General features: G+C 37.6%; 1 protein-coding gene and 1 long non-coding RNA gene across 2 annotated transcripts; both read left to right on the plus strand.

Moving 5' to 3' along the window:
- The first annotated feature begins 1004 nt into the window (after positions 1–1004).
- LOC124554191 lies at positions 1005–2072 on the plus strand. The gene is made up of 3 exons (XR_006968282.1): positions 1005–1367; positions 1455–1585; positions 1961–2072. It is a non-coding gene; the product is annotated as an uncharacterized LOC124554191 (long non-coding RNA).
- A 176-nt stretch (positions 2073–2248) lies between these two features.
- LOC124553764 lies at positions 2249–22293 on the plus strand. Its single transcript, XM_047127699.1, has 7 exons — positions 2249–2444; positions 2529–2660; positions 20293–20389; positions 20519–20785; positions 21022–21078; positions 21155–21226; positions 21491–22293. Coding segments are annotated over exons 1-7 (873 nt in total). The 5' UTR covers positions 2249–2442; the 3' UTR covers positions 21737–22293.
- The last annotated feature ends 4424 nt before the right edge of the window (positions 22294–26717 follow it).

Here is a 26717-nt window from a genome sequence, read left to right on the forward strand (position 1 = left end):
AGTTATGCACGAAACAGTATTTATTTAGATATGATAACAAACCAGGTGCAGATATGGTTCCCTCAGAAGTGAAAAGCCACTTCTTTTCCCAAAAGTCTGATCAAACCCTATCTCTAATGACCATGGCCATCAACAGGACGTACAAAACTGCACTTATTTCCATTACAAAACAATATTGTAAATCTGTAACGATACTGTTATAAATTTGGCAAAAGAATATGCTAGTACAAATATTTATCTCTAAGGCACCCTTACCCAGGAGCGAGGCACCACCCCCTTCCTCTTCCAGCTCTCATCAAAAGGAAAAATAAAGTATAGTCAGGCGTTTTTCTTTCAAGAAAATGATTTAAGAGGTAGATTTTCTCAGATTTTTAACAGGGATGGAGCTGGAACTTTTTTTTTATGGCTACTTAAAAGTCGCCATTTGAAAAGTGTACTTCAGTAGCTCTGACATTTTCGTTGGCATACAAATGTGCGGGGATATAAAATAACAGATGTATACTACTAATGATTCTTTTAGGTAGTACCAGGTATGTTATCAGTTCATTGAATACAGGAATAAACAGTACAGAAAAGTATTGATATGGGATCTTTGCTTGTTGTTATATAGTTCCAAGATAATGTGCTTAGCCCTTAACTGCCGGTGCTAAAAGTACCCCGCAAACTGGAATTTCAAACAATGAAATTTGCATATTATGATAGGCAGCGTCCTAAATTTTGCTGAAATACACTGACCCATTGTACCAGATACAGAGATCATCTGAGAGCATTAAAAGGTAACAGCTCACACTCAACATTTGCAGGCCATCTAATAGCAGAGAGTCACCACCCAACAAAAACATAAAATGATTCACAAATTTTTAAAAATAGCAATAGTCTACACAGTGGAAGCTCCGGTTTAAAAATAAATATTTCGAAATTCGCGCGCCAGTGAACAAATCAACGCACAATGAAACAAATGAACAGCAAACAGTCGGACTAACATTCTAGATCATAACAGAAACATTTTATGCATTCGCTATGTAGATAAACGTGAGTTAAGCAGTCAGATCATCTCTTATAAAGAAAATAAGTCCCATGTCACATCGTAAATAGCGAAAACAGACTGGAGGAAGCAATAATAGTGAAACACAGTATAAATAACGCGAGTTTCGATCTGTAATGGAAGAGAAAAAGAAGCCGTTGGTTTTGTTTTTCAAATGGCAGGTTGTAAGAAAATGTGTGGTATTACAAATTTACCAACAAAAGTGCACCTCGTTAGCATAATGTAAAGTATGCACAGAACTGTGTAAAAAAACTATTATCGAAACCTGTATTCTATGCCTAATATTCGTCACAACATAACCATTTAATGCGTAATGTATCGGGTAAGTGCCATTGTAACGCAAATTTCATGCCTAATGATCACTCCTTCAGGTGAAATTTGACCGTAACCGTAACATAATAATTTTCAGACTGGAAAAAACAAATGTCTCACTCGATGAACGCACAGAAAGAGAAGCAATTTGGGAAAAATCAAACAGCGTCTTGCATAAGGCGGCATTTTTGTCATCATTCGCGGAAAGAAGTAGAGCAACACAAAAAGGTGAGTTAAATACGTATTCACACAGTATAAGAATTCCATAAGTTAGATCTTCACTATCCAAAGAGCAGAAAGTGTATGAAGGAGAAATCTGTTGATGAAGAATGTTGACGAGGACTCAAGTTGTTGGCAATTTGATGCAGTAAAATATCTGTGCTGTAAGGATATTTTGTCCCTTAACACATTTTTAACATCATACAGATTGCAGTAAACAACAGATGACAATTTCAAACTCAATTTCATTGAATGTTGTGGGCTGTGTAGTAGATTTATTGAGTTTTACCATAGAACATACTGTGTATGTGAATGTTACTAAGTACATGTTGTTTACCTTCTACTGTGTACGTAATGAAAAACAGTTTACTTCACCATTTACAGGTACTGGGATTGTCTTCTTCTGATACTTCGAGTAGAGAATTCAGAACAGGTTTTTTGAATCTCTCTTTCATTTTTAGATGGTTAGATCACATAACTAATGAGGAGGTATTGAATAGAATTTGGGAGAAGAGGAGTTTGTGGCACAACTTGACTAGAAGAAGGGGTCAGTTGGTAGGACATGTTCTGAGGCATCAAGGAATCACCAATTTGGTACTGGAGGGCAGCATGGAGGGTAAAAACCGTAGAGGGAGACCAAGAGATGAATACACAAAGCAGATTCAGAAGGATGTAGGCTGCAGTAGGTAATGGGAGATGAAGCTTGCACAGGATAGAGTAGCATGGAGAGCTGCATCAAACCAGTCTCAGGACTGAAGACCACAACAACAACTACTTTCATTTTGAGTGTAAGCAATGGATGAGCTACAAGATCTACGTACAAAAGAGATTCCAGTTGCAGACTGCCTTCAGTGAAACCTCAACACATGTTAGCAACTGCATTATTTTTTAATTAAAATATCTCTTGTGGGCAAAGGTAACTAAAAATTATTGCTATTGCATTACTTTTCAGGTCACACGATTTAGTTCTGCCAGCAGCTGAGAGGCACCATTGTGTTCACTGCCCTGCTTCTTGCTCTTGTGGAAAATGTAATGCACACAAAGAAGATTGCTGTTGTGCATTACCTGGTTGTGTAACACTGAGGTATGTTAAGAGAGAACATATATTTGCATCAGTGCATATCACTTTGAAATGTTTCAATCCTTACCATGTCAAGCTTCTCCATCCATTTATCATTGTAAACTGAAAATTTAAAATCTCAACAGCGATGGTGCATCAGAATATGAAATTGTATGCATCTTAACTGAAAACACGGACACATGACCTTGCTATTTATGGGCAGTTTATTGCCATAACGTGTATAGTGTGGTTTGCTGACAGATAAGATTCACAAATACATACAAAGTTATAATTAATTGTTCCCAGCCCACTTAGATATACATACATTGATGATGGCTCAGTACGTAATTGCTCACCCGCCATTGTCTTTACATTAATGCACTCCTTGATGATTTCTACAATATTCTTATGTGATACACTTCACATGATGTTTACATAGGTGTGCACCCTTACCATTGAAATAATCCATTCTCTTGTGCCCAACTGTCTTTTTTCACCTTCAAGTCCGAAAATTTATGGACTCACCCTTCGCAGCAACTCTTAACTTAGTGGTTTTGAATCAGTTGCAGGAGTATGAGACATTAGTAATACAAAAGAAAATATGTTCTAAAAGTAACCAGAGCAGATTTTTAGGGCTAATTAATTCTTGTATCAATAGATAGGTTTTGTAAAACACAAGGCACCACTTTTTTATATCATAACTTCATGCGCAACAACACTTCTCTGGCTTCTGATCATCACCATTTACTTTAACTTAATGAAAATTTCAGTTTCGTATATTTCCCTTAAAATCCAAAATATGGAAAATCTAAGAACTTCACCATATTCAGTAAATTTGTGTAATTCAGTTTTATCAGAACAGAAACAGTACAGGATATAAAAATGGTTGGTGTCTCGATATTGAGTTTTAATTAAATGGGCTACTAACTTTTGAATTGTGGAAATAGAGGAGCATTTTTTCAAAACTCGATAAATACAGCAGATACAGTTGTTCGTAAAATGAGTTTTTCTTTTTTCACCGAGGTGTGTTTGAATTGTTACATGACTGCTAGATCTCACGTACAGTAGTAAAGCATTGTAATGAAAAATATAAAAATTTAATTTTTATAGTGGTATATGATGGTGTGATTTTTCCACAAGTTGATAAATGCTTATGATTATTGCTGGTATAAGTTACATTGCCTTCTTTTAGTCTCTGTATTTTTTGTACAGCTAATATTTTATGTGCTGTAGTGTTTACTATGTACCTGCATTGTTGTGAAATGCATATTTTTGCACATATTATTATATATAACATTTTTTAATTATAGTTTTTTGTTTATTTTATTGATAATACAAACAATGCTAATAGATGATAGTGTACAACAATAATAGCAGTGCTAACTGTTTTAACATAATTGTTTAGCTTATATCATTGTTATCAGCACCACATAAAGTATGAAATGAATAACACAAAAAGTGTTGCATGTTACAATGACATTATTTGTCTAGGACATCTTTGTAAAACTCCTTTGCATCGTCTGGAATTTCAAAATACTTTGCAAGGCAGTCGTATCTTTCCTCTTTTCTTTGCTGACCATATTTTGTTTTGGTAAGAGGGTGGATGTTAGCACTGTTGGATGGCATGATTTCTTTCAACTCAGGATATCAACTTTTTATGGATCTCCAGAGTGCATACTGACACATTAACAATTTTCTATGCTTTCTTGTATGAGATGACACTTGGCTGTTCATGTAGAATGAGAGCTTGGATTTTAGTACTTTCCGTGTACTGTCTTTTAGAGTTTTAACAGTCCATCTGTGTTTAGAACTTTGAGTGTACCATACTCTTGTAAAAAATTGTAATATTCTTTAGGAGACAAGATGCTTTCTTTTTTTCTGTAAAACTTCTCAGTTGTACCGAACACACTGTCTGGAGGCACATAGCTATTGAATTTTGTGCTCCTTTCCAAGAACACTGTAACCATCACCATCATTCAGTTGTTTTTATTGTTGCTGCTGCGAGAATCTGAGAACGTATGTTAAGTATTGGTGCCGTCATTTTTTTTTTTTTTTTATATATAAGTCCAAAAGAAAGTCCAGCAAAGACAAAGCTACTTGTTTGTGTCCTTTTGAAGATTCAGTCTCCAGCCAAATGGAGAAAACAGTGCTTTCACTTTTTTGCTCCTTAGTGTGGATCATGGGCATAGAAAACCTTACTGACTGATACTTTCGCAACAAGCTGGTTTTGCTGGAAGTCAAAACAAATCTGAATGACAATATGATTATCTTCTTTCTTTATATTGTAAAATCGCTTTGCATTAATTGTATGTAATCTGTGTCCAATTTGTAGTTCATTCTTCTCCTGCAGACATGTATATGTCTTTATGTCCTTTAAACCGACCTCACAAGTGGAGCAGGTGGTATAAGGTTTTCTGAATGATAGATTAAAATGTTTGTAAAATATATGCTTGTATGTGGATAAGGAGCATAGTTTCAGTCCTATATTGTGTTGTTCCTTCACAGAATCTCATAAACATTATTTTTAATGTGAGACCTGAAGGCAAATAACCTCTTGTAGACTTCCCCCTTCAATGATGGCTCTCTCTGCGTTTACATTTTTTATATAATTCTTCATGGCACTCGTCACCACCTTATGATCCTTTCCCATTCTGTCACCTCCTCTCCCTTTCCTTGGCAACCTTCCTCTTTCATGGAACCTGCTTACTAGATAGTATAACCTGTCATTTGACACAGAAAATACTCCTTGGGAAGTGGCACCACAAACAGGCACTACCTCACCTTTCCTTTTTTTAATGGTATGCTTCATTGTTACTGTCACTGTTTTCTTCTTTTTTGGTTTCTGGCTGTTCGCTGCTTTGCGGTAAAGTGAAGAGATATTAAGAACTTTGAATGGAAACTCTATTTAATAATGTCACATGATGGTGAAAGTGGAAAATATCTTCATAGCAGGGTTCAGCAGCTTTACACTTTTTCATTTCTTTAGCTTTTCAAGGTGAAATGTGAAGTCTATGCTTTTTGCTTTGCGATTCAGGCCAATCTAAGCTCTCCTCGAATTGGAGTTTTCTCCCATCCGAACGTTCTTTGAATCGTATGCTGTTTCCAGAATGACAAGAATCATCATACATTTTGCTTCCACTTGCAGTACTTCTTTGTAGACATTAACATGAACATAAAGTGAATACTTGTCTAAAAGTATGCTGCAAATGTTCTGACAACAATGAAGTCTGGTTTCAGTACTATTCCCGCCAGTAAATATTGTTAAAAATTTGAGTAACATCACTTAACGCAACCAGTATACTGCATTGTTATTAACTGCTTGCTGTGGTAAGAGAGACAAAGTGCCATTGTCGACTTGTGTTGTAACTCTAAGAATGCATATATCGTGTTTTGCTAAAACCTGGTGATTCGGAGTGTTCATAGCAGTAGTTGGCTTTTGCTAAAACTTGGTTCATGGGTTAGTGTAAAAGGCCAACATTATACCATTACTATATCCAACTCAGTTTAGGAATTTTCTGGTGTTGAGCTTTGTGTGGGGGGGTGGGGGTTAAGGGGTTGGAGATATTTTATCTTTAATTATACAAAAGTGAAACCCATAACCAAATGGAAAAGTTGATAAATACAGATATATGCACTTTGGTGTAATCAGAGTTCTATATCTGTGATAATAAGAAAATGAGGATGGATGTAGCACATAATGGTTTGGTTTAAACTGGCTATGTTTCATCTTCCAGGCCAATTATTTTTAAATACTAATTGAATGTTATGCTCTATAGTTAGAACTAGACAATGTCAGTCCAAGGGCAGATTGTATTGAATGCCTATAAGAGAGTGCTCAGCCATAGTTGCAGTCATATCCATTAGCACTGACCAGGGTGCCTATTCAGTAGGGATATGATAACTGGGATACAAACGAAGAGCATCAGTTTCAGAACTGTACTTGTAGAAACACATTATGTAAGCATCAAGTATTGACATTTGTGTTGTGTTACAGGTTACTGGTAGTTCTGAAGCAAGAATTAAGGTTGCTGCAGAATTGACATTAGTGTTGAAATGAGATAAAGGAAATAAGTTGACTTTCTGTTTCTGAAATTTTGTTGGTAATACTGCTACAGTCAGTTGTTGTAAGTTGTGCCACTTTTTAACATTTTTTGAAAGTACAGGACACAAAAGAAATTACATAATGCAACAGACATTTCAACCTTTTACATCTACAGTTACTGAGTGCTTGGAAAAGTGAAGATGTATATGAACTATGCCCCATTAGAATAAAATTTCTATTTTAATGCTGGTATAAAGTTATATTGTCCTTCCATATAACTTTAGACATCTTAAGAAACAAAGAATTTTTCTGAAATCTATTGCTTTGGGTAAATTTAGATCACACCAGAAGAAAATCAGGTGTTAAAAAGAATAAAAACAAGTAGTGTGAATTCAGGACTGAGGATTTATTTTGAAATATCAAGATATTTGTATAAACCTGGCAGTTTTTAACTTAAATCACGCAGGCATCAGAAACTCTATTCACAGCAAATAAATAAAAGAATAATCACAAGCCTAAGAGCTTGTAGGAAGTTGGAAAGACAGCTGAAATAGTAACTAGAAACCACAGAGGTAATAAAACTGTCACTTTTAGCATCAAATAAGCAAATAGGTGGAACAGCCATTTGAAACAGAAGTAGTAAGTGGTACAAAGATACCCTGACTGGTAAAATGTTATCCTGATTGAGTGTACTGGAAGAACCTCAACTTCAGGGTTTGACGATATACATTGTGAGCACATTCTCAAAGTCTGTTGCTTGTTCTCAGTAATGCTTTTCTGTCACAGCTCTTGTGTGCCAAGTTTACAACATGTTTACCTAACTCCCTTGTTTCCTGTTCTTCTGTTGTTGTTGCCTTAGGCTTCTAAGTTTTGTTTTGACTTCACTACTGGTTTGCTTCAGACTATGCTGGTACATGCATAGAAACTTGTGTTCAAGCCACTCCTACATACCTAATCTAGACTTTTAATTTTAATGGGCTATTTCTGTAAATGTCTCCAGTTTCCATTTGGGGTAATAAATTTAAATGCCACTGAAAAGTTTTTTTTTTTTTTTTTTTTTTTTTTTTTTTTTTTTTTTTTTTTTTTTTTGGTACTTCTGCTCTTGGAACGCTGCATATGTTCATCAAAACATACTACATGATGTGGTATCCTAAGCATGAGTGCTGCCTGAGATTGGGTGACAGTGTTTGTGAGAAGGGAATTAGCCATTTGGCCTGTGTGAGAGGGAGTCTTGACCTGGCTATAATGTTTAATCCATTGTTACTCAAGGTAAGCATTGGAAAGTGACTTGAAATACTCCCAACTAGAAGTGTTTTGCAACGTTTAAATTGATACATAAAACAGTGTCAACTCCTGCTGTACTTGCCTCAAAAGACTTGTACCTATGACGAGGCTGACTCTTAGTGCAGTGACAGTGACTGGCTAGCACCATTCGATGTGCTTAGAAATGAGGCTGTCAGTATTAACAGCGCCCGCACCCACAATACGACACACAAGAGTTCCAAAACTATTTGCCTACAATTTGATTAACTGTGCTGGTACTGCACTTGGAGGGTTCTGCCTCCAAGTTTTGTTCAGCTTTCCCTTTCGCCCCCACCTGTCCCCGATGTGATGTGCCACCCAAGTCCTCTCACCACATCATTGGCTCTAGTTTTGTACTGCTAGTGAGTAGTTTTCTAGAGCTTGGTTGTAGGGAGAGAAGCGTAACCCCTGTACGGTCTCTCACTGCGTCCTGATCCTGCCGTCAGCTTTTTGTTCTGTATCAGTGTCCCTACCAGAGACCCTTTCTTTATCCCTTTTCTCCCATGCTCTCTGTGTCACTGGGAAATGCTCGCTGCACTAATATTGTCAACATGTGTACTGAGTACACTTGGAGCTATGCCTGTCAGTGGTACTCTAAAATGGCCTCTGATCACTCTGTTTTCATACCATTGTCTTTGGCCACCCGACGTGCTGACTCCTGGTGGACACGCTAGCTGCTCTGTGACTTCTTTGCCGTGCCCTAAGACTTCTGTGACTTAATGTTACTCTCCACGTGTTACTATTTATCGGTAAAAGCCTAGAATAGGGCCAGTGGTGCACTTCACGTGTTTCGTGCAGGAATGTTGTCAGCGCTTGCCTTGATGCGTAATGGGAACAATAGAAGGTGTGTCAGCTGTTTGTATTACGCAGACAGTGATAGAGCAGCAGGCAGCAGATGTGGAGCCGCCGATAGAATAGCTATAATGAGGGCTGCCTGCTCGCGAAATACTAATTGTTAAAGAGGCGGCACCGTTCAGATCGCTTTGTCTCAGCTGTTCTGTTTCAGACTGTGGCCACCCTCGGCAACCCCCAAAACTGTGACTCTGTAACTGGCTGCCTATTGTTGTTTGTGAGAGTGAATAATTAGTTGATTAGCAACAGTAATTGTACTTAGATTGAAATGCAGTATGAGATACGATCATAAATATTTGCCAAATGTTTTCAGTGTCGTTGCTCTTCCACTCATTGTGTTGTATTATAAGAGGCGTAATTTAATTTCATAATTTTTAATAGTAATATGTACTGCATTTAAAGATAATTGCTTCTACAAAAGGCATTCACAGATCTGTGTTACTTCTGCGTCAGAACTTATCCCGTAGCAGCTGACTGGAATGAGTTGCACATGCCCGTGAGTTGTCAAGAAAAAAACAATAAAAAAGGTCATTCCTCTGATGTCCTCCAACCCTACACCTGCTGCACTGCTTACCCTCCCACCGCCCCCCTCCCCCGAGGTATGGTTTACTTTACTGATACCAATTAAAATTATGCACTTCTTAACATATTACTGTCTCTGTAAGTATTTTAAGTGTGACTGAGGACCACGCACTGTGCGAATACTCGATTCGGGCTGCCTGCAGACTGCAGTAGTAGTATTATTGGTGGTGGTGGTGGTGGTGGTGGTGGTGGTGGTGGTAGTAGTAGTAGTAGTAGTAGTAGTAGTAGTAATTTCACTACCAATTTGATACATTCTTGATACAATTAATCCACGAGACATGCAGCAGTGAATGAAGTTGCTGTGCAGAACTAAATCACTCGAATCAGTCCACTTTATAGCACTCACTGTCATAATCACAAAAAATATTTCTCTCGAAACTTGCCAGTGCACCAAAAAACAGCAAAGAAGGCAGTGGTTTACATTTTGGTGCCAGAAATACATTGCCTCTCATATTGCCTCTCTTTTGGTTATATTGAAGAATCATCCCATTGGCTACGAAAAACTGACGCATCAACCTGTGAGCAGGATCTAGATATTAGCCCTATTTTTCTGCAAGGCTTAAGTGTTTTCTGTGGCTATGACAATGAGACTCTGGACAGTGCACTTAAAAAAATTGATAGAACCCTCATCTGTTGTTACTGACTCGCTGATTTCAGTTTTGCACTGAAAAGATTTATTTATTTATTTATTTTTTGTCACCCAGCACTCTGATGGATTTCTTCTTATGAATTGCGCCAGGGAGTTCTTTGTTGCAATGTTTGCTGGCCAAATACTGCAGAAAACTTTTTGTGTTCAGTCTGGAGAGAAAATTACTTATAAAAAAAACTTCTGTAGCACGTTTCAGTGTTTTGCGTGAAGTGTGCATAAGGAAGAAAGTCAAACTGGCTTTGTAAATGAGTAAACAACTTGAAAAACTGCATTGAAACAACATATACGAAGAAACAAACAATTGGAAGTCTACAAACCTGTTCAAAGCGAAATATTACTGCTGCATTTTTATAACATTTACTTACAGACAGCTATAAGCACTTTATACTACAGTCATTGATTATTTTAATGGCAGCTACTTATTTAATGACAAAGCTTTCTTTATTAATACACTTTAGGAAACTTTAAGATGACAAATTATATGTAGTAAATCATTTACTGTTCAGAAAGCTAACCAAACTTCATACTCCACAAAGTTAAAAAAAGCTGCAAAATATTTTACTGCCAGAATTGTCAGTCTAATAAAAGTAGGATACTCGGAATTAACTCACTTGGAGAGGGCCCTGTCTATGAATGTGACTGGGGATCATCATGGGTGAGCGCACGTGGTTAGAAGTTCCACAAAAGTTATTATTCAATACATAACACCTGGTCCATTGGATGTACATATTTAGACAACAGTTCTACTGCTAGTGGCAAATTATAGTGGCTATAAAATTGGCAGTAAAGCAACCATGGTTCATGATGTTAGCCACGTGCATTGGCATTGTTAATACCAATAGGGCCACCATCCAAGGCTAACTTACATGTTCACAAGTTCTTCTTGCCCCAATTTGCAGACCCAAATTAATCACAACAGCTGACCAAGGTTGCTGCTTGTGACATTAGCCTGCTTTATTTCTTCGTTGATAGTCCTCAGTGTCGATGTACTGCATTGTTATACTGGCTGAAAAGGGGGTGGGGGGTTGGAAGTATATCACTGACTACTGTAAATGATGTAGGCAACAGCTGCACAACTGTGTTTCACAGTTCTTTACTTTAACCGTTCATAACAACCAATATTACACAATTATATTGCCAGTTCACTATTGGTAAATGTTGATAAGCCTTGTTAGTAAGTTGAAGACATCAGCATCCTGCTACAGCAGATTGCTGCTGAACATCTATGAGCAGTAAAAACCTAACCACATAGTTCACTGTTCCTGCAGAATAATACGATATGTGTGACACTATTTTTCAAATAAATCAAGCAGAGATTGTTCGTAATTGTTCCAGCACACCGCCTATTTGTGTTACACTTATTCCACTGTTAAGTTGATGCATTGTTGTTAATTTAAACAATACATAATTTTCTTCTGAAAAACGGCCGTCAGCTGTCTGTCTCGTGACCAAAAATCGGTCCTTTATATATCTTCACAATAATAGGCACTGAAGCTATTCATTGTTTCATGTTTAAGTAACAGAAATTACAATTATAACATAACTGCTGTCATGTCATAACAGACATTTAATTTCAACTTCTTGACACCATTTATGATCTTAATAAAGCAGTGACAGTTACAACAGTCAACTAACAATGCAATTTGGACCTCACATCAAACTTGATGTACTTGAAAATGGCGATTAAGCCGTAACAGTCTGTTGTTAATTAAGATTACTTATTATAAGCAGCTATTTTGTATATCTATTCTAACAAAATCGTAACTTACTCAATTAACTGAATACACTGAAAAATCTTACTTTTTAACAGTTCCTTCTAGCACAAAGGTGAGGCCAAATTATTTGTTTAAATAATGAAATTAACAGATATGGTTCTACAAACAATAGTTTTGACAAACCCCGCAATTATTTTGGAATTAACTAAGAGCTAGCTTCGTTAATATGGTTTCGAACAGAGCCAAATAAATACTTTATGAATCCTAGTAGTTCTTCCAAATGTTCATAATTATTACTGAATTTATTTTTGTTTATAAGTCAACAATAGAATCTAAGTCATGAAACAACTCCCTATAACAAAAGATATTAACTAGGAATGGTGTGAATAAATTAGGAAATTAATTACGTACACAAAACTAAGCACAAATATATCTAAAAACAAAGATGATGTGACTTACCAAACGAAGCGCTGGCAGGTCGATAGACACACAAACTAACACAAACAAACACACACAATTCTAGCTTTCGCAACCAAGGGTTGCCTCGTCAGGAAAGAGGGAAGGAGAGGGAAAGATGAAAGGATGTGGGTTTTAAGGGAGAGGGTAAGGAGTCATTCCAATCCCAGGAGTGGAAAATTAGACCTGGTGTTATAGTTATTAAGACTGAGGGCCAACTTTTACTCTTTTACGAAAATGCAGATTATAGTCCTATATGTTAATGATAATTAGGCAAAAATGAATTTAAGGTGGCAGATGGCAAAACAAGAGTGGAAGTAAAAAGATCCCAGCTTGCTTCGTCACATGCTGACCACTCAGTATCACAGTCAGAACTCATATTGTCACTCGGCACAAAGGAATCAAGAGCCTTGTGCACCAAATCCACCTTCTTCAGTCCTGCCAAACTATTTCGGTAGCGACAGGGCTTTACTACAGGTTTTACACTACGTGTGGACCAGTAAAATATACAGAGTTTTCACAAATTATTACATTCACCGGGTATTACATATAAAACCAGAGGTACAGTTACAATATAATTTCTTAAAACGCCAAAAACTTAACATAATTGTTACATGTTTACACAACCAAAGATCTTGAGTATGCAGATACACTAGTACAATGTCAGCAGATAAATTTATGGGATATACATAAATCTATGGATTACTGGTGTTACAACCTGTGATTAAAATTTTGAGACACTTATTTATAAATCTTATATGTAAAGATATGAGTTCCAGCATCTCCTTTTCACACTCCTGTACTTTTTTCCAACACCACTCGGTCATTCCATGTCAATTCAACCAATTTGAGAAAATTTTCCAGCTGATAGTGTCAGATTTGGCTGAAATTGAGCACACCAATGCTACCAAGTGGGGAACACTCATGTACAAAATTTTAAGTTCCCCTGCCAATTAGTTCCAGAATTATGGCTTGTGAAAGAAGGACCCGGAAATTGCAACCTGCATCTGGCAATCTATCTTCAGACCCAACTTCAGGTCTTAATAACTTTGGAACTATTCCACAACGTCCAGTGAAATTTTTACAACCCAGTAACATTCACTTAGAGAACACACTCTATGAATCAAAACACCACCAATGTATTTATGAGGGAAAATAAAAAATTCCAAAATGTGATAAAAGAAATGTAATACATTAAAAGGTACATATTGTAGGTGCCCCCTATGCCAAATATAATTCACTCAAAAAGGTTATATTTTTGTTGTTGTGGTAAGCTTATTGTGGCCTAAACACACACAGAACTCATCTTGCCCATGTCAGTCATACAAACAGAGTTACATGCACATGAAAATACAAAAATTTGAAAAATTACCTGAAAAACATGGATTTTCTAAGTGTGGTAGCACAATAGGGACAAGTGATATCCAAGCCAAATTTGAAACACTGCATAAGTAGACCATAATATAATATGTGGCAAAATTTCATTTTGTTGTTGCAAGACATTTGTGTACAATAAAAGTTGACAGAGATGTATTTGGTTACGTTTCTTTTAACATGATTTAGCAAGTAATAGTGATGATGCAGACAGCTTGTTTCAGATAAAGCTGCAGCAATTGTTGGGAACCATTAGGCAACAGAAAGTTAAAGAATGGTAGTTTTCAGGGACAAAATGAGTCATTGTTAGGCAGGAACAACAAAGGAAACAAGCAACAATTACAGGTTACTCATGTTTTTAAGATTCTAGTTCAGATTGTCAGTACTGTTGTGGAAAGTCAGTATGGAGGCAGAAGAATGTACTAGTGGTGCTTTTGTTCAAACAAGTTGCAGTATTGCTAGAGCACAAGCATCTGAATGTCATAAAACAGCACATGGAACAAAATGTGGCATTCGGTTTGTACTGTATGATCTGGATGAATCGAACCAAGATTTGTTGCTATGGATATCTGGGATACACCCTGTGGGCACAAGAAGTGCAGTTGCAGGAAACTTTAGTGTTTGTTATCATCATATGAAAGTATTTCTGGATAAATATTCTTTCCTACAAAGTTGTTTTGATCCATTTCGGATTCATAAGAAGACAGTGAAGTGTAACCTCAGAGAAATTGATATAAAATGAGTATTGAAAGTGAATCAGTGCATGGGACTTAACATGAAACCAGGACAAAAGTTATGTTCCAGGTGTGTTGCACTGCTAAAAAAAAATGAAGAATATTCTGGTAATTCACATGACAGTGACGAAGAGCATCAGCCACCTACAACCACAGCGGATGAGCAATTAAATACTTCAGTGACTGCTCTTGGTTTGTCTCCCATGAAGACACACAAAGTTGGGAAAAGACAGGCCCAGCTATGGTAGAAGAAAACTACAAGAAGCTCAAATGGAATTAAAACACAAAATAGCTGATACAATGGAAGAGGAAGAACTATCTGCTCCAAAGGAACAGAAATCATGCCAGAAATGCTCTGATTTGCACAAAATTGTGCATGATTTGAAAGAAAAATGTGCCATATCCACACACCAGAAAAAAGTAACTATTCTTACCCTTGCACCTTCCAGCTGGTCTATTGACTACACTGCACAGGAATTCAATGTTTCTACATACATGGTAAAGCAAGCTAGGAAAATAAAAGTAACCCAAGGAGTGCTTCCACAACTGCAGAAGGCTCGGGGTAAGCAATTGAGTTCAGAAATAAAGGTGCTAGTGTAGGAGTTTTATGGAAACAGGCGAATAATGCCTGAAAAAAAGACTATGTAACCGTGAAAATGGGAAATGTACGTGTACAGATGCAAAAAAGACTGTTGCTATGCAACACATCAGAACTGTGTGTAGAATTCAAGGAAAAGTATCCCAATATCAAAGTAGGTTTATCATCTTTTTTCAATCTTTGGCCAAAATGGGTTGTGCCTCAAAGTGCAAGGGGCACACACAATGTTTGTGTATGTGAGACCCTTCAAAATGTTAAGCTGATGTTTGCTGCTATAAATGATTCTGGTCTGTATTACAAAGGTGCAATGAAGCTGCTAGTGTGTGACATCAGTTCCTACCAGTGCATGGTACACAGGTGTGAAAAATGTCCTGGTAAGGCAAATCTTGCAGAACACATGAATAACAAATTGTACGGTGAACTCCTTATGGATGATGATGAACTTGTTTCTTATAAGCAATGGACACACATGGATAACACAAGTCTTGAAGCAAAGCAAAGTACAGTGGAAGATTTTCTTGACATGTGTTGTCAAAAAATGGACAAACTGACCACACACAGCTTCACAGCAACAGCACAATTGGCTTATCTCCAATTCTGTAAGGATAATTTGAAACAAGATGAAATTATAGTAACACTAGACTTTTCTGAAAATTATGTATTTATAGTTCAAGATGTTTGAAAATTATTATGTTGAAAATTAAGTGGACTGATAAGGTAAGGAATGAGGAGGTTCTATGCAGAATCGGAGAGGAAAGGAATATGTGGAAAACACTGATAAGGAGAAGGGACAGGATGATAGGACATCTGCTAAGACATGAGGGAATGACTTCCTTGGTACTAGAGGGAGCTGTAGAGGGCAAAAACTGTAGAGGAAGACAGAGATTGGAATACGTCAAGCAAATAATTGAGGACGTAGGTTGCAAGTGCTACTCTGAGATGAAGAGGTTAGCACAGGAAAGGAATTCGTGGCGGGCCGCTTCAAACCAGTCAGTAGACTGATGACAAAAAAAAAAAGATGCCATCCAAGGATATCATTGGGAAAACAGTCAAGCAACTCTCCAAACATTTGCGATTTACTATAAAGGTGAATCAGGTGATGTGTCTGTCATGAACCTGTGCGTTTTTAGTGACTGTTTAATTCATGATCCCATTGCAGTTCATGCCCACATTCACACTGTCATGGAATATGTGAAAAACAAGCTTCCTGACATACATTTTGCGAAATACTTCAGTGATGGGGCAGCTAGTCAGTACAAAAACTGTAAAAATCTCAAAAATTTATGCATGCATTACCATGATTTTCAGATTCGCGCAGAATAGAATTTTTTCGCAACAAGTCATGGTAAAAATGTATGTGATGGTATTGGTGCAATCATTGAGCACATGGCATCACGAGCTAGTCTGCAGCACCCTACAGAAGGTCACATTCTAACACCCCTTCAATTATTTATTTGGATACAGAAAAATATCTCTGACATACAATAATTCTATGTTTCGAAAGATGAGGTGAAATCAATCAAAGAGTTGCTAAAAAGCAGACTAGAACATGTTAAAACTGCTGCAGTCACAAGGAGCCATCATCAGTTCTCTCTAGTGGACTCTGACAGTATGCAGATGAGCAGACTGTCTGGTTATAACTATAGGTTCATACACAACATGTGTCTTCACAGTGTGTCTGAATCAGGATTCAGAAGCAAAAGCAGCACCATACAACCAGGTTGCTATGTTATTGCTGTTTATGATGACAAATGGTACTTGGGATGTGTTGCAGAGTGCTGTGAAGCAGAAGGTGATGTATTTGTGAACCTCATGGCACCAGCAGGACCAGCAAGATCATTTCGTTGGTCACGTTTGGCAGTCAGGTGTTGTATTCCTTTTGAACATATTCTTATGACACCTACCACAGTGTCAGGAAGACAGTACCATTTGCCACTCAATGTACAGAGTACAGTAGCTAAAGTGTGGGAGAACTTCTGTTCGAAGCACAATCGGCTGGTTTTTTAGCAGTTAAGGTGCAGTAAACATTAATGATAGGTTGTGTTAATCTGTCTATATGTTGTTGCTTAGTGATTAAACAGTTGTGGGAGAGGATAAGAAGAGGGAGAACAGTTTACGATATGTTTTTACAAAATTATTTTGTGGAACAATGGCCACATCACCAAGTACATCTGTCAACTTCCAGTGTACACAAATGTCTTGCAATAACATGCTGGAATTTTGAGATATATATCGTTATGGTCTACTTGTGCACTGTGTGAAATTTGGCTTGTATACCACTTGTCCCTTTTGTGCTACCACACTTCGAAAATCCATGTTTTTCAGGTAATTTTTCAAATTTTTGTAGTTTCGTGTGCATGTAACTCAGTTTTTGTGACTGGTATGGGGATGATGAGTTCTGTGTGTGTTTAGGCCACATTAAGCTTACCACAAAAAAATTTATACCCTTTTTGAGTGAATTATATTTGACATAGAGGACACCTACAATATGTACCTTTTAACATATTACATTTTTTTAATCACATTTTGGATTTTTTTATTTTCCCTCAGAAATATGTTGTTGGTGTTTTGATTCTTTGAGTGTGTTCTCTAAATGGATGTTACTGGATTGTAGAAATTTCACTGGACTGTGTGGAATAGTTCCAAAGTTATTAGGATCTGAAGTTGGGTCTGAAGATAGATTGCCAGATGCAGGTTGCAATTTCTGGGTCACGCCACCTTCTTTCACAAGTCATAATTCTGGAACTGATTGGCAGGGGAAACTAATACTTTGTACACGAGTGTTCCACACACGGTAGAATTAGTGTACTGAATTTCAGTCAAATATGAGACTATGAGCTGGAGCCCCTGGTTGAACTGACATGGAATGACTCTACTAAATTCTCTCTCATTATCTCTACTATATTCTCTATGCAACTTTCTGAGCACTCAGAATCTGTCTTAAAACTCCTACAACAGACTCAAAATTTCATGTCTGTTATTTACTACTCTAGGAAAGGACTTACTGCCCAACAGCTCAAGTTGCATGTTTTTCATAAATGAAATATTTAAATTTGTATCTACAACAACAGAATGAGTAATCAATGGTGCTGGGTTTCTTGTGATCTCCAAAAAATTGACACACTCACTCTTCCTTGCAGTTCCAAATTCGTGCCATGTAACTCTTGTAAAGAACTGAACGGGAAACTTCATTATAGTCATTTTTAGTAGACAGACTATAGTGTAATGCTGCTGCTAGTTCATTTTCAAGCTTCAACTTTTTTTGCTTTGGCCCTTGACATCTCCTTTCTTCAGATGATAAATAGTGAAGCGGTCTTGGGATATCAATGGAACTTCATGTGACTACAAATGTGGGTTTTCAAGGGGAGCACATAATTGTTCAGTGCTTTCATCCCAAATTTGTATTTCCCACGGGACGTCAAACTTATGAAAGTGGAGGTATCATATCTGCAAATAAAAGTGAATAAATAATGGGTATTGCACGACCAGGTATTTATACTCCTTAACGGATTTATCAAAACCACTATATGTATACAAAGATACTGTCCTGCTATAAAAACAGAAGAAGCCTCTCTGCTCAGAGACAGAGAGATTCTCATAAATATGAAACATGTGGGAGGGGCAGCTGCTCCATGTACTAATGCACCATGACAATAAATTTGACAGAATAACTAAAAACAGCAGGAAGAGGAAGTGGTTAACTTATTTCATGATAAATTAAAAGTATTTAGTATTGTAAAATGCCCAATATAAATTAATAATAGTGATAATACAGATGTTCGTAGTTTGGTAATATGAATCTCAGAAATCTGGTGGGAGTTACATGTTCATAAATTCACTAGAAAGAGAAAACACACACACACACACACACACACACACACACACACACACACACACACTAGTCTCTTTGGAGGCTGGGTATGAAAGAATACAAAATAATTACTGAAAGTTGTGGATTTATGTAGCTATCAAAACCTTTGTATGGGCTGTGTAGATATGAACTATTTAAATGAAAGTGCTTTCTATAAAATATCCATGAGGTCCTTCTGCATCTCTGTGGTTCGACAATTAATTCACATTCTGTACATTATTTCATAGGCTACCCAAAAATTGACAGCATTAAGAAAGCTGGATCTTTTCCACTTAAAGTGTTGCATATTAGCAGAGACAAATGCATTCAATCCGTTTCAAATAATTTAATTGCGTACTTAATTAGGGAAGTCTAGAGCACTCACATATGTTTGAAATTCAGACCCAGAAATTAAGACAATTTGTTGATAGAACTGATACAAGACACTTGTAACTTTTTCTAAGACATGTATGTTGACAGATTTTTTTCTTTGTTTTTGTATATGATGATGGACTACAAGTCCTTGAATGTAAAAATAGTTCCTGTCTTTCCATTTACTGTAACCTACATACGCATTTTTCCCTTTTGTGAAACTCGATTCGCATTTCTAAAGAAAAATAATTATTTGTCCATTATAAAATCTGAAGCATTTTTCACTCAGTGCTATACCCAAAATTACTTTCAGGAATTTTAAACATCTGTTTGCTAGAGATAATTTATTGTAGATGTACTATGTGCAATAGCTACTTGGAACTTAGTTTTGATTTACTAGGTTGACCTATATGAACAGGCAGCTAATGAAAGTTTTTACAGCAGAAAACAGAGCTGAATACTGCTTCCAGTCCATTGGAAGCGACTTAGATTCTGCATATATCACACTTCATCGGAAACTGATTTGTTTAATCGCAACATGTACTAAAGAGGAAATGTAATGCCATGTAAATGCGGTATAAGATACTTGATGTTCTTGAAGAGACTTCTCTTTGACTCAATTATCAGTTTTATACAGATTCCTACTTCTTGCACTTGTGGAATAAAGAATTTACATAATGTAAAGAGCCTAATGTTTGGAGGAGTCACCAAGTCATTAAAATTAAACTTTCTTAAGCCGGTATTACATGACGATCTGCCGTGGCCAGTACTGGTCTAGTGCGACAGCCATCTAGCGGTAGAACGGGCTAAACTACGAAAAGTAGCACACACATTATCCGCGCTCCGGAATAGAGAGCAGTTCCAAATTGCCATCAACCCGCGCATGCGCACTAGGCTGCAAAACTTGCGCATGCGCAGAAATGGGTACCGCAGTGCTTTCTGCTTGTTGTTTGTTTATGGTTGGGTGTCTAGAGGCAAATTACAGTTTTTCGTGTTGGAGATTTTCCGCAATTTTTTCAGTAAGTAGGTTTTCATAAATGCAGTAAAATTTTTTTTTCTCTCCAGTAGACTTTCTTTTATGCTAGCTGTTTGTGAACACTTATTGTTCTATTTATTGCTTCATATTCTAGAAATGGAACGGAACAAACAGGCTTTAAGCATCCTCTTCAAGCCTACAGTGAAGAAAAGTGTATGTATAACCCACAGGACCCACTATATCGTAATAAGGTACGTTGGCATCATTTATTTCTGAGTAATATGTATATTATGTTACATGATGATTCTCGATTCGTATGTCAGTGTCTTAGCTTACGAAAGTTCGTGTTTGATTTTATTGCATCTCTTGCTTTATTTCAGCATGCCAGGAAAGAGGAACTGTCAGTGATAGGCTGTAAAGTTCGCGAAGTTTTGCCCAACGCAACAGATGAGGACTGCAAAACTCGCTTCATGTCACTGCAGTCGCACTTTTGTGGAGAGCTAAAAAAAATTAGAGCCAGCGAGGATAGTGGTGCAGGGGCAGATCATAAACTTCATGAGCCTGCTGTGTGGTGGTTCAATGCTTTGAAGTTTTTGAAGGACTACGTGACACCAAGGAAAACAGTGACAAATGTCCCAAGCCGTATGGTAAGTACGAATATTTTGTTGCCTTCCTTTGTAGGAATTCTGCTTTGTGTAAGACAGCTTATTCTGATTTCAAATTGTAGATGGATATTCCAACTAAAGTAGTATATATGCTTATATTAGTGAACGGTATTTTGGAAACAAATCACGCTTTAACACTACCATGTGTGTTTGTATTTTTCAGTGTTATGAGCGGTTCACAATGTGCTATAGACTAACATGGGCCTTTAATATTTTAGATACCACAGCCTCTTTCATCAAATCCATGTAGCACGACCATTTTCAGTGACTCTTGTGTAAGTATTTACCTACATTTAAATAAAAGTTGTAAACAGTAATTGCAACAAGTGAATAACACATCAACTGTTTCAGAATACTGAGATGACCACAGTTACTGAAGAGACCGTAGTAAATGAGGGATATATTGAAGATGACAACAGCAATGTAAGTGCATAAACAGAATTCTCATGTATGTCAATGACATTTCATTAGCCATGAAGCTCTCTTGACCAAAAGAATGTAACATTTTGATTATAGTGTATATATTTGCTCCAACAAAATAGTACTTCACTTTCATACAAGTTACTTACATTACTTATATTTTACACAGAGAACTTTAAACAGACCACTGTAGTTTACATAACCACTTTAATGTTAGATATTGTAATACGTATGTAGCACAATACTGTATCAGTTTTCTATTTCCAGTACTCCCAAGACATATTTACTGTGGAATTGTCAGAGGGAAGTACGCCTGTATCAATACCATCACCTTACGCTTCAGCCAGAAAGAGGCGTAGTAGGGACACTGAGGATGAATTAGCCACCTCAACATTGTCAGTCTTAAGAGACATTGAAGTTTCCATTAATGGCAGCAATGAAGATGACAAGTTTGGGCAGTATGTTGCTGCTGAATTGAAGAAATTGAAAAATCCAGCAGTTAGGCTGACGTGAAATTGAATGTCATGAAATGTATCATGGATGGCATACGTAAAAAAATCTGTAACTGATTTTAAAGTTAAGGCATTGCATTTCATTGATGAGTTATTTTTAAATAAAAGATTGCCTTTTGTACATTATTACTGCTAAAAGTTGTACTTCTTAACAGCTTCCCACTGCCATGAAGCATAACCTGTTGTACTAAAGAACTCACAAAATTTTTCGCGCACTTCCCTGGCACACAGTGATGTGCGATTTCCACTCTGCTGGGGTATGCAAGAGAGAGATTTTTCTCCTCGCCAGGAGCCATTGTTATGGTGCACAAGTCTGTGTTTTCTGTATCAGCAGCTGTCAGATATGTGATATCTGCCTCTTCAATCAAGTAGTTGTGCAGTATGCATAAAGTCTGAACAATTAATTCCACTTTCTCAACGGGTAGTCGAATTGTACTGAGAAGAACTCTGAAGCGATTGGCCAGAATTCCGAAAGTGTTTTCCACTATTCGCCTTCCTCTTGACAGTCTGTAGTTAAAAATCTGTTTGGACTTCTGGTTCTGGCAGTCTCTATAGGGTTTCATGATATATGGCTTCAGGTGAAAGGCATCATCAGCATGAATCACATATGGCACTTCAATGTTTGTGCCAAGAAGTGATTTTTGCTGTGGTACCTTCAACCAGTTTTCCCGAAGTGCACTACTGATCAGGCTGTTTCCATACACCCCACCATCACTCACTCTTCCAATGCACCCAATGTCAATTACAGAGAATCGGTACCTAGTGTCCACAATAGCTAGTAAAACAACACTGTGGAATTTTTTATAATTGAAGTATGTTGAGCCAGCAGTTCGTGGTGGGGCAGATGCTGTGTGTTTCCCATCCATTGCTCCTGAAAATAAAAGTAAGTAGTTTTATATAGCAGTACAAAATGGTTCAAATGGCTCTGAGCACTATGGGACTTAACTACTGAGGTCATCAGTCCCCTAGAACTTAGAACTACTTAAACCTAACTAACTTAAGGACATCACACACATCCATGCCCGAGGCAGGATTCGAACCTGCGACCGTAGCGGTCACGCTGTTCCAAACTGACGCGCTTAGAACCGCACGGCCACACCGGCTGGCTATAGCAGTACATAGACTTGCAGTGTGGGAGATAAAAAACTGCTTAAAGCTGAGTCTGATGTACTTCATTAAAAGCATTTTAAATACATTTCATTATTGTCAGATTTTCCCCATATTATGTAACTTAATTCTGTGGCTTACCAATGCAGTTTGGGAACTGCCACAGTTCATCAAATTCTTTGGCAATTTTATTCCACTATTCTTCTGTTGGTGGTGCCTGTAATCTTTATACTTAATTACTGTCTGAATGGCACATATAAATACACACATATATTTATTCCAAACTCGAAAAAATAACACAAATGTACCTTTTAAGTATTGGTCCTTTAAGGTTTCGCAAATTGCAGTGCATACATCCACAACAACTTTTGAAATGGTGGGCTGTGCAATTCTGTGGCTGAAAGCCAGACTCTTAAAAGATTTCCCAGTCGCCAGGAACCGTAATGTTACAGCCAGCCTGCAACATAACAGGGCATGTAACGAAATTGTATGAGACATCTTGGTTGGTATGATCACAAAACGTATAAACATACAATTCTTACCTTCGAGAAGGTGAGATAGCCTCCCTCATGACTGTGTCATACCTTTTGATTCTATGTTCTATCATAGACAGCAGCTTCTCGAAACAGGCCATGTCCATCCTAACGAAGTTCCGAAATTCTTGCGGATCTTCGGGCCTCAGTTCTTTCATTAAAAGTGAATATATTCCCCTGCCTTCGTCCCTTCTTTTCAGCCAGGGTCGAACCCAACAACGCCTGGCTTTTCGTTTTCGTCGCCGTTCTGCCCTAATCTGAAGATTTACTGCCAGGGCAATAGCTTCAAAAACAAGTAGATCCTCCATGTGTAATATGCTGTATAAATGTAAATTTCGATATACATATACCAGTGTAATCAAGTGTCGTAATATAAAAATAGTGTGTCTGTAATTCAGAACAGTAGTAGCCTACATAAGAGAAAAACAATTACTTAATAAATAATGGTAAAGAAAACAATTTCTTATTAAATACGAACCTTGAGCTCACAGAAATAATTTGAACGTATCCAGTGTATCATACACTCACTCCTGAGTTGCTCGCGGTAGAACGGACGACTTTACAAGACAGCACACACTTATGTTTTCTTTTCGTGCGCGTATCGTCTGCTGCTCATGAATATAGTCGTCTGCTGCTGTGCACGCGCACTAGGTATATCCCGTGTGGATGGTGTAGTAGGTTGGACGTGATCCAGTATGTAGTAACAGGTATCCACGGTAGGGCCGCTGGTGCATAGGTGTACGCTTTTGCGCATCGTGTTATACATGCTTTAACAATTTAAAAAAAAAGAAGAAAAAAAACACATTTGAACTTGCAGAAGGAGTAAGGCTCTTCCTGTGAATTCATCATAACTATGTCTTCCTCATTTTTTCATCCTCTGGATATTTAAACACAGAAACTTTTGGGCCTCTATTTTAGTTGCCTCTAAAGTTCAGCACACAGCAACTAAATGGCATTATGTCAATATAATAATTGATAACTCCAATCACCAATGAGCTAAGTTATGATTCAGTAGCATGCAGCACAGTGTTTACGAGCTTTTGGAGAATATGGATGACGCCATGTTGTGATGTCACGGCCGATGTGTGGAGCTTTCTTTCTTTATGAGGTGCTGCCTCTATACACATGGATGTAAGTCATTCAATCTTGGGTGTAAAAAAGTAGTAGCACTTCAGGTAAGGTTTTTTTCTATAGAAACCTGGCAGCACAAAACAATGTTTTGTATGCACTACTCATTTAGACATAGCCATAAATTGTTGAGCACTCTGAATAGCTGTGGTGTGTTTTAACAATGTCTTACTGTCTTTGTATGAGAGTTCACTTTTGTATATGCACTGCTCCTTTATGTTTATGAATCATCTGTTGTGAAAATTGACTAGTCATATTGTCTTTCAAACGTGATACTGCTGTGTATGTCAACACATATTTGAGATGCAAGTTTCGCATTTATATCATCACAAATGGACTTTTTATGTGAATTTGTAACACCTATGCTCTATTGATACAAATAAATTAATTTGTGTAATTATCATTTTGTAAATTAAGAGTAACCTTAGTTCTAGGTTAGTGGATAAGTTTGTAGTATTTTTGTTTTTCCTGTTGGTATTTCGGTTGTCATGGGTTAGTTTTTAGATTGTCATTTTTTATTTGTAGTTCACAGGCCAAATGGACAAATCAGAACATTTCTGATATGTTCTTCTGCTCAAGTTCAGTAGAGGGTGACAGCAATGGAAACCTTTGCATCTTGCACGGGGATAATGCCATTGGACAGGGCACGGCAAGAAAATAGTTTTCTCATTTTAAGGAGGATTGTTTTGATGTTAGTGACTCTCCTTGTTCAGGAAGAGCTTTGGCGTTTGATGAAGACGGTTAAAAGACATTGATGGACAGTGATCCATGTCAGTGTACTTGAAAACTGACAGATGTGACAAACTGTGATGGTTCCACCATAATGAAACATTAGAATGCAGTGGGGAAGGTTCTCCAGTTGTGTGTGTGGGTACCACGTGCTCTAATCCAAAATCACAAAAATCTGTGGGAGGCCACATGTGAATCTCTGCTCACTTGTCGTTAATTGGTTCATGAACAACACCACCAATCATTCCTATAATGTATCATTACTGGTGACAAGAAATGGCAGCCTTATGCTAACATAGGGAAAACAAGTTGAGACCAAAAAATACAGCAACTCCTGGTACAAAGACCTGTGCCCATCCACAAAAGAATACCGTTTGCATCAAAAAAATGTATACACACTTTGAACTGTCATAGACAATTTATTTTCCATTCTACAAGGCTAAATATCCACGAGAAAGTAATGTTATGTTTCTTCAACAGGTGGCAGCAGTGGCAAGGAAGTAACTGCAACATGGCGGATGTGCGTTTGAGCTTTGAAGCGCGGAAGCAGATAATTAAGTGGTACTGGAAGTTTGAGAATGTAGCTGCGGTTCGAAGACAGTGGAGAAGTGAGTATGGTACAGAACCACCTTCAAAGTTAACAATTACACGTCTACGAGACAAATTCGAAATTCATGGAACAGTGTGTGATGTGCATAAAGGTGGATCAGGGCGACCTCGTACAGCTACAAGTGATGATTCCACACCTGCGGTCTCGGAACTGTTTCAGCGTTCGCCTCAAAAATCTTCAAGGCAAGCGGCACGTGAGAGTAATGTAAGTGCTAGTAGTGTGCTACACTTTCTGAAGAAAGGCAAGTTTCATGTGTACATTCCAAGGCCGGTGCAACAGCTAAGTAATGATGATCGAGATCGAAGGTTAGAATTTTGTGAATGGGTTCAGGAGATGGTGAGACGTGAACTGGGGCTTATGGGTAGCATAATTTGGTCAGATGAAGCCCAATTAAAACTCAGTGGAACTGTCAATTGGCACAATTGCGTGTACTGGGCTGAAGATAATCCTCACATTGCAGTTGAAAAGGCTGTGAATTTGCCTGGTGTAAATGTGTGGTGTGGTTTGTCTGCAAGGGGACTCATTGGACCTTTCCGCTTGGAAGGTACTGTTACTGGAGAAACATACCTAACAATGCTTGCTGACTCCATATTCCCTGCCATTCGTGCATTATACGGTAATGATGAGTTTTATTTCCAACAAGATGGTGCCCCGCCGCACTATCATAGGGACATACGAGCATACCTGGATCACAATGTGCCAGGCCAGTGGATAGGATGCAGGGGACCAATCAAGTTTCCTGACGCTCTCCAGACCTCACGCCACCAGATTTCTTCTTATGGGGCACAGTAAAAGATGAGGTGTACAAACGTAAACCACGTAACCTGTACACACTTTGGAATGAGATTCAGGCGGTGTGCGCAGAAATCTCATTG

The sequence above is a fragment of the Schistocerca americana genome, chromosome 11 (assembly GCF_021461395.2).
Source record: "Schistocerca americana isolate TAMUIC-IGC-003095 chromosome 11, iqSchAmer2.1, whole genome shotgun sequence".
In the NCBI taxonomy this organism is placed as follows: domain Eukaryota; kingdom Metazoa; phylum Arthropoda; class Insecta; order Orthoptera; family Acrididae; genus Schistocerca; species Schistocerca americana.

Bases quoted from the DNA above. Each gene is read 5' to 3' on its own strand.
- LOC124553764 (XM_047127699.1), top strand. The intron at 20,390-20,518 runs GTACGTTGGCAT...GCTTTATTTCAG, and splicing joins ACCCACTATATCGTAATAAG to CATGCCAGGAAAGAGGAACT. The intron at 21,227-21,490 runs GTAAGTGCATAA...TTCTATTTCCAG, and splicing joins TTGAAGATGACAACAGCAAT to TACTCCCAAGACATATTTAC.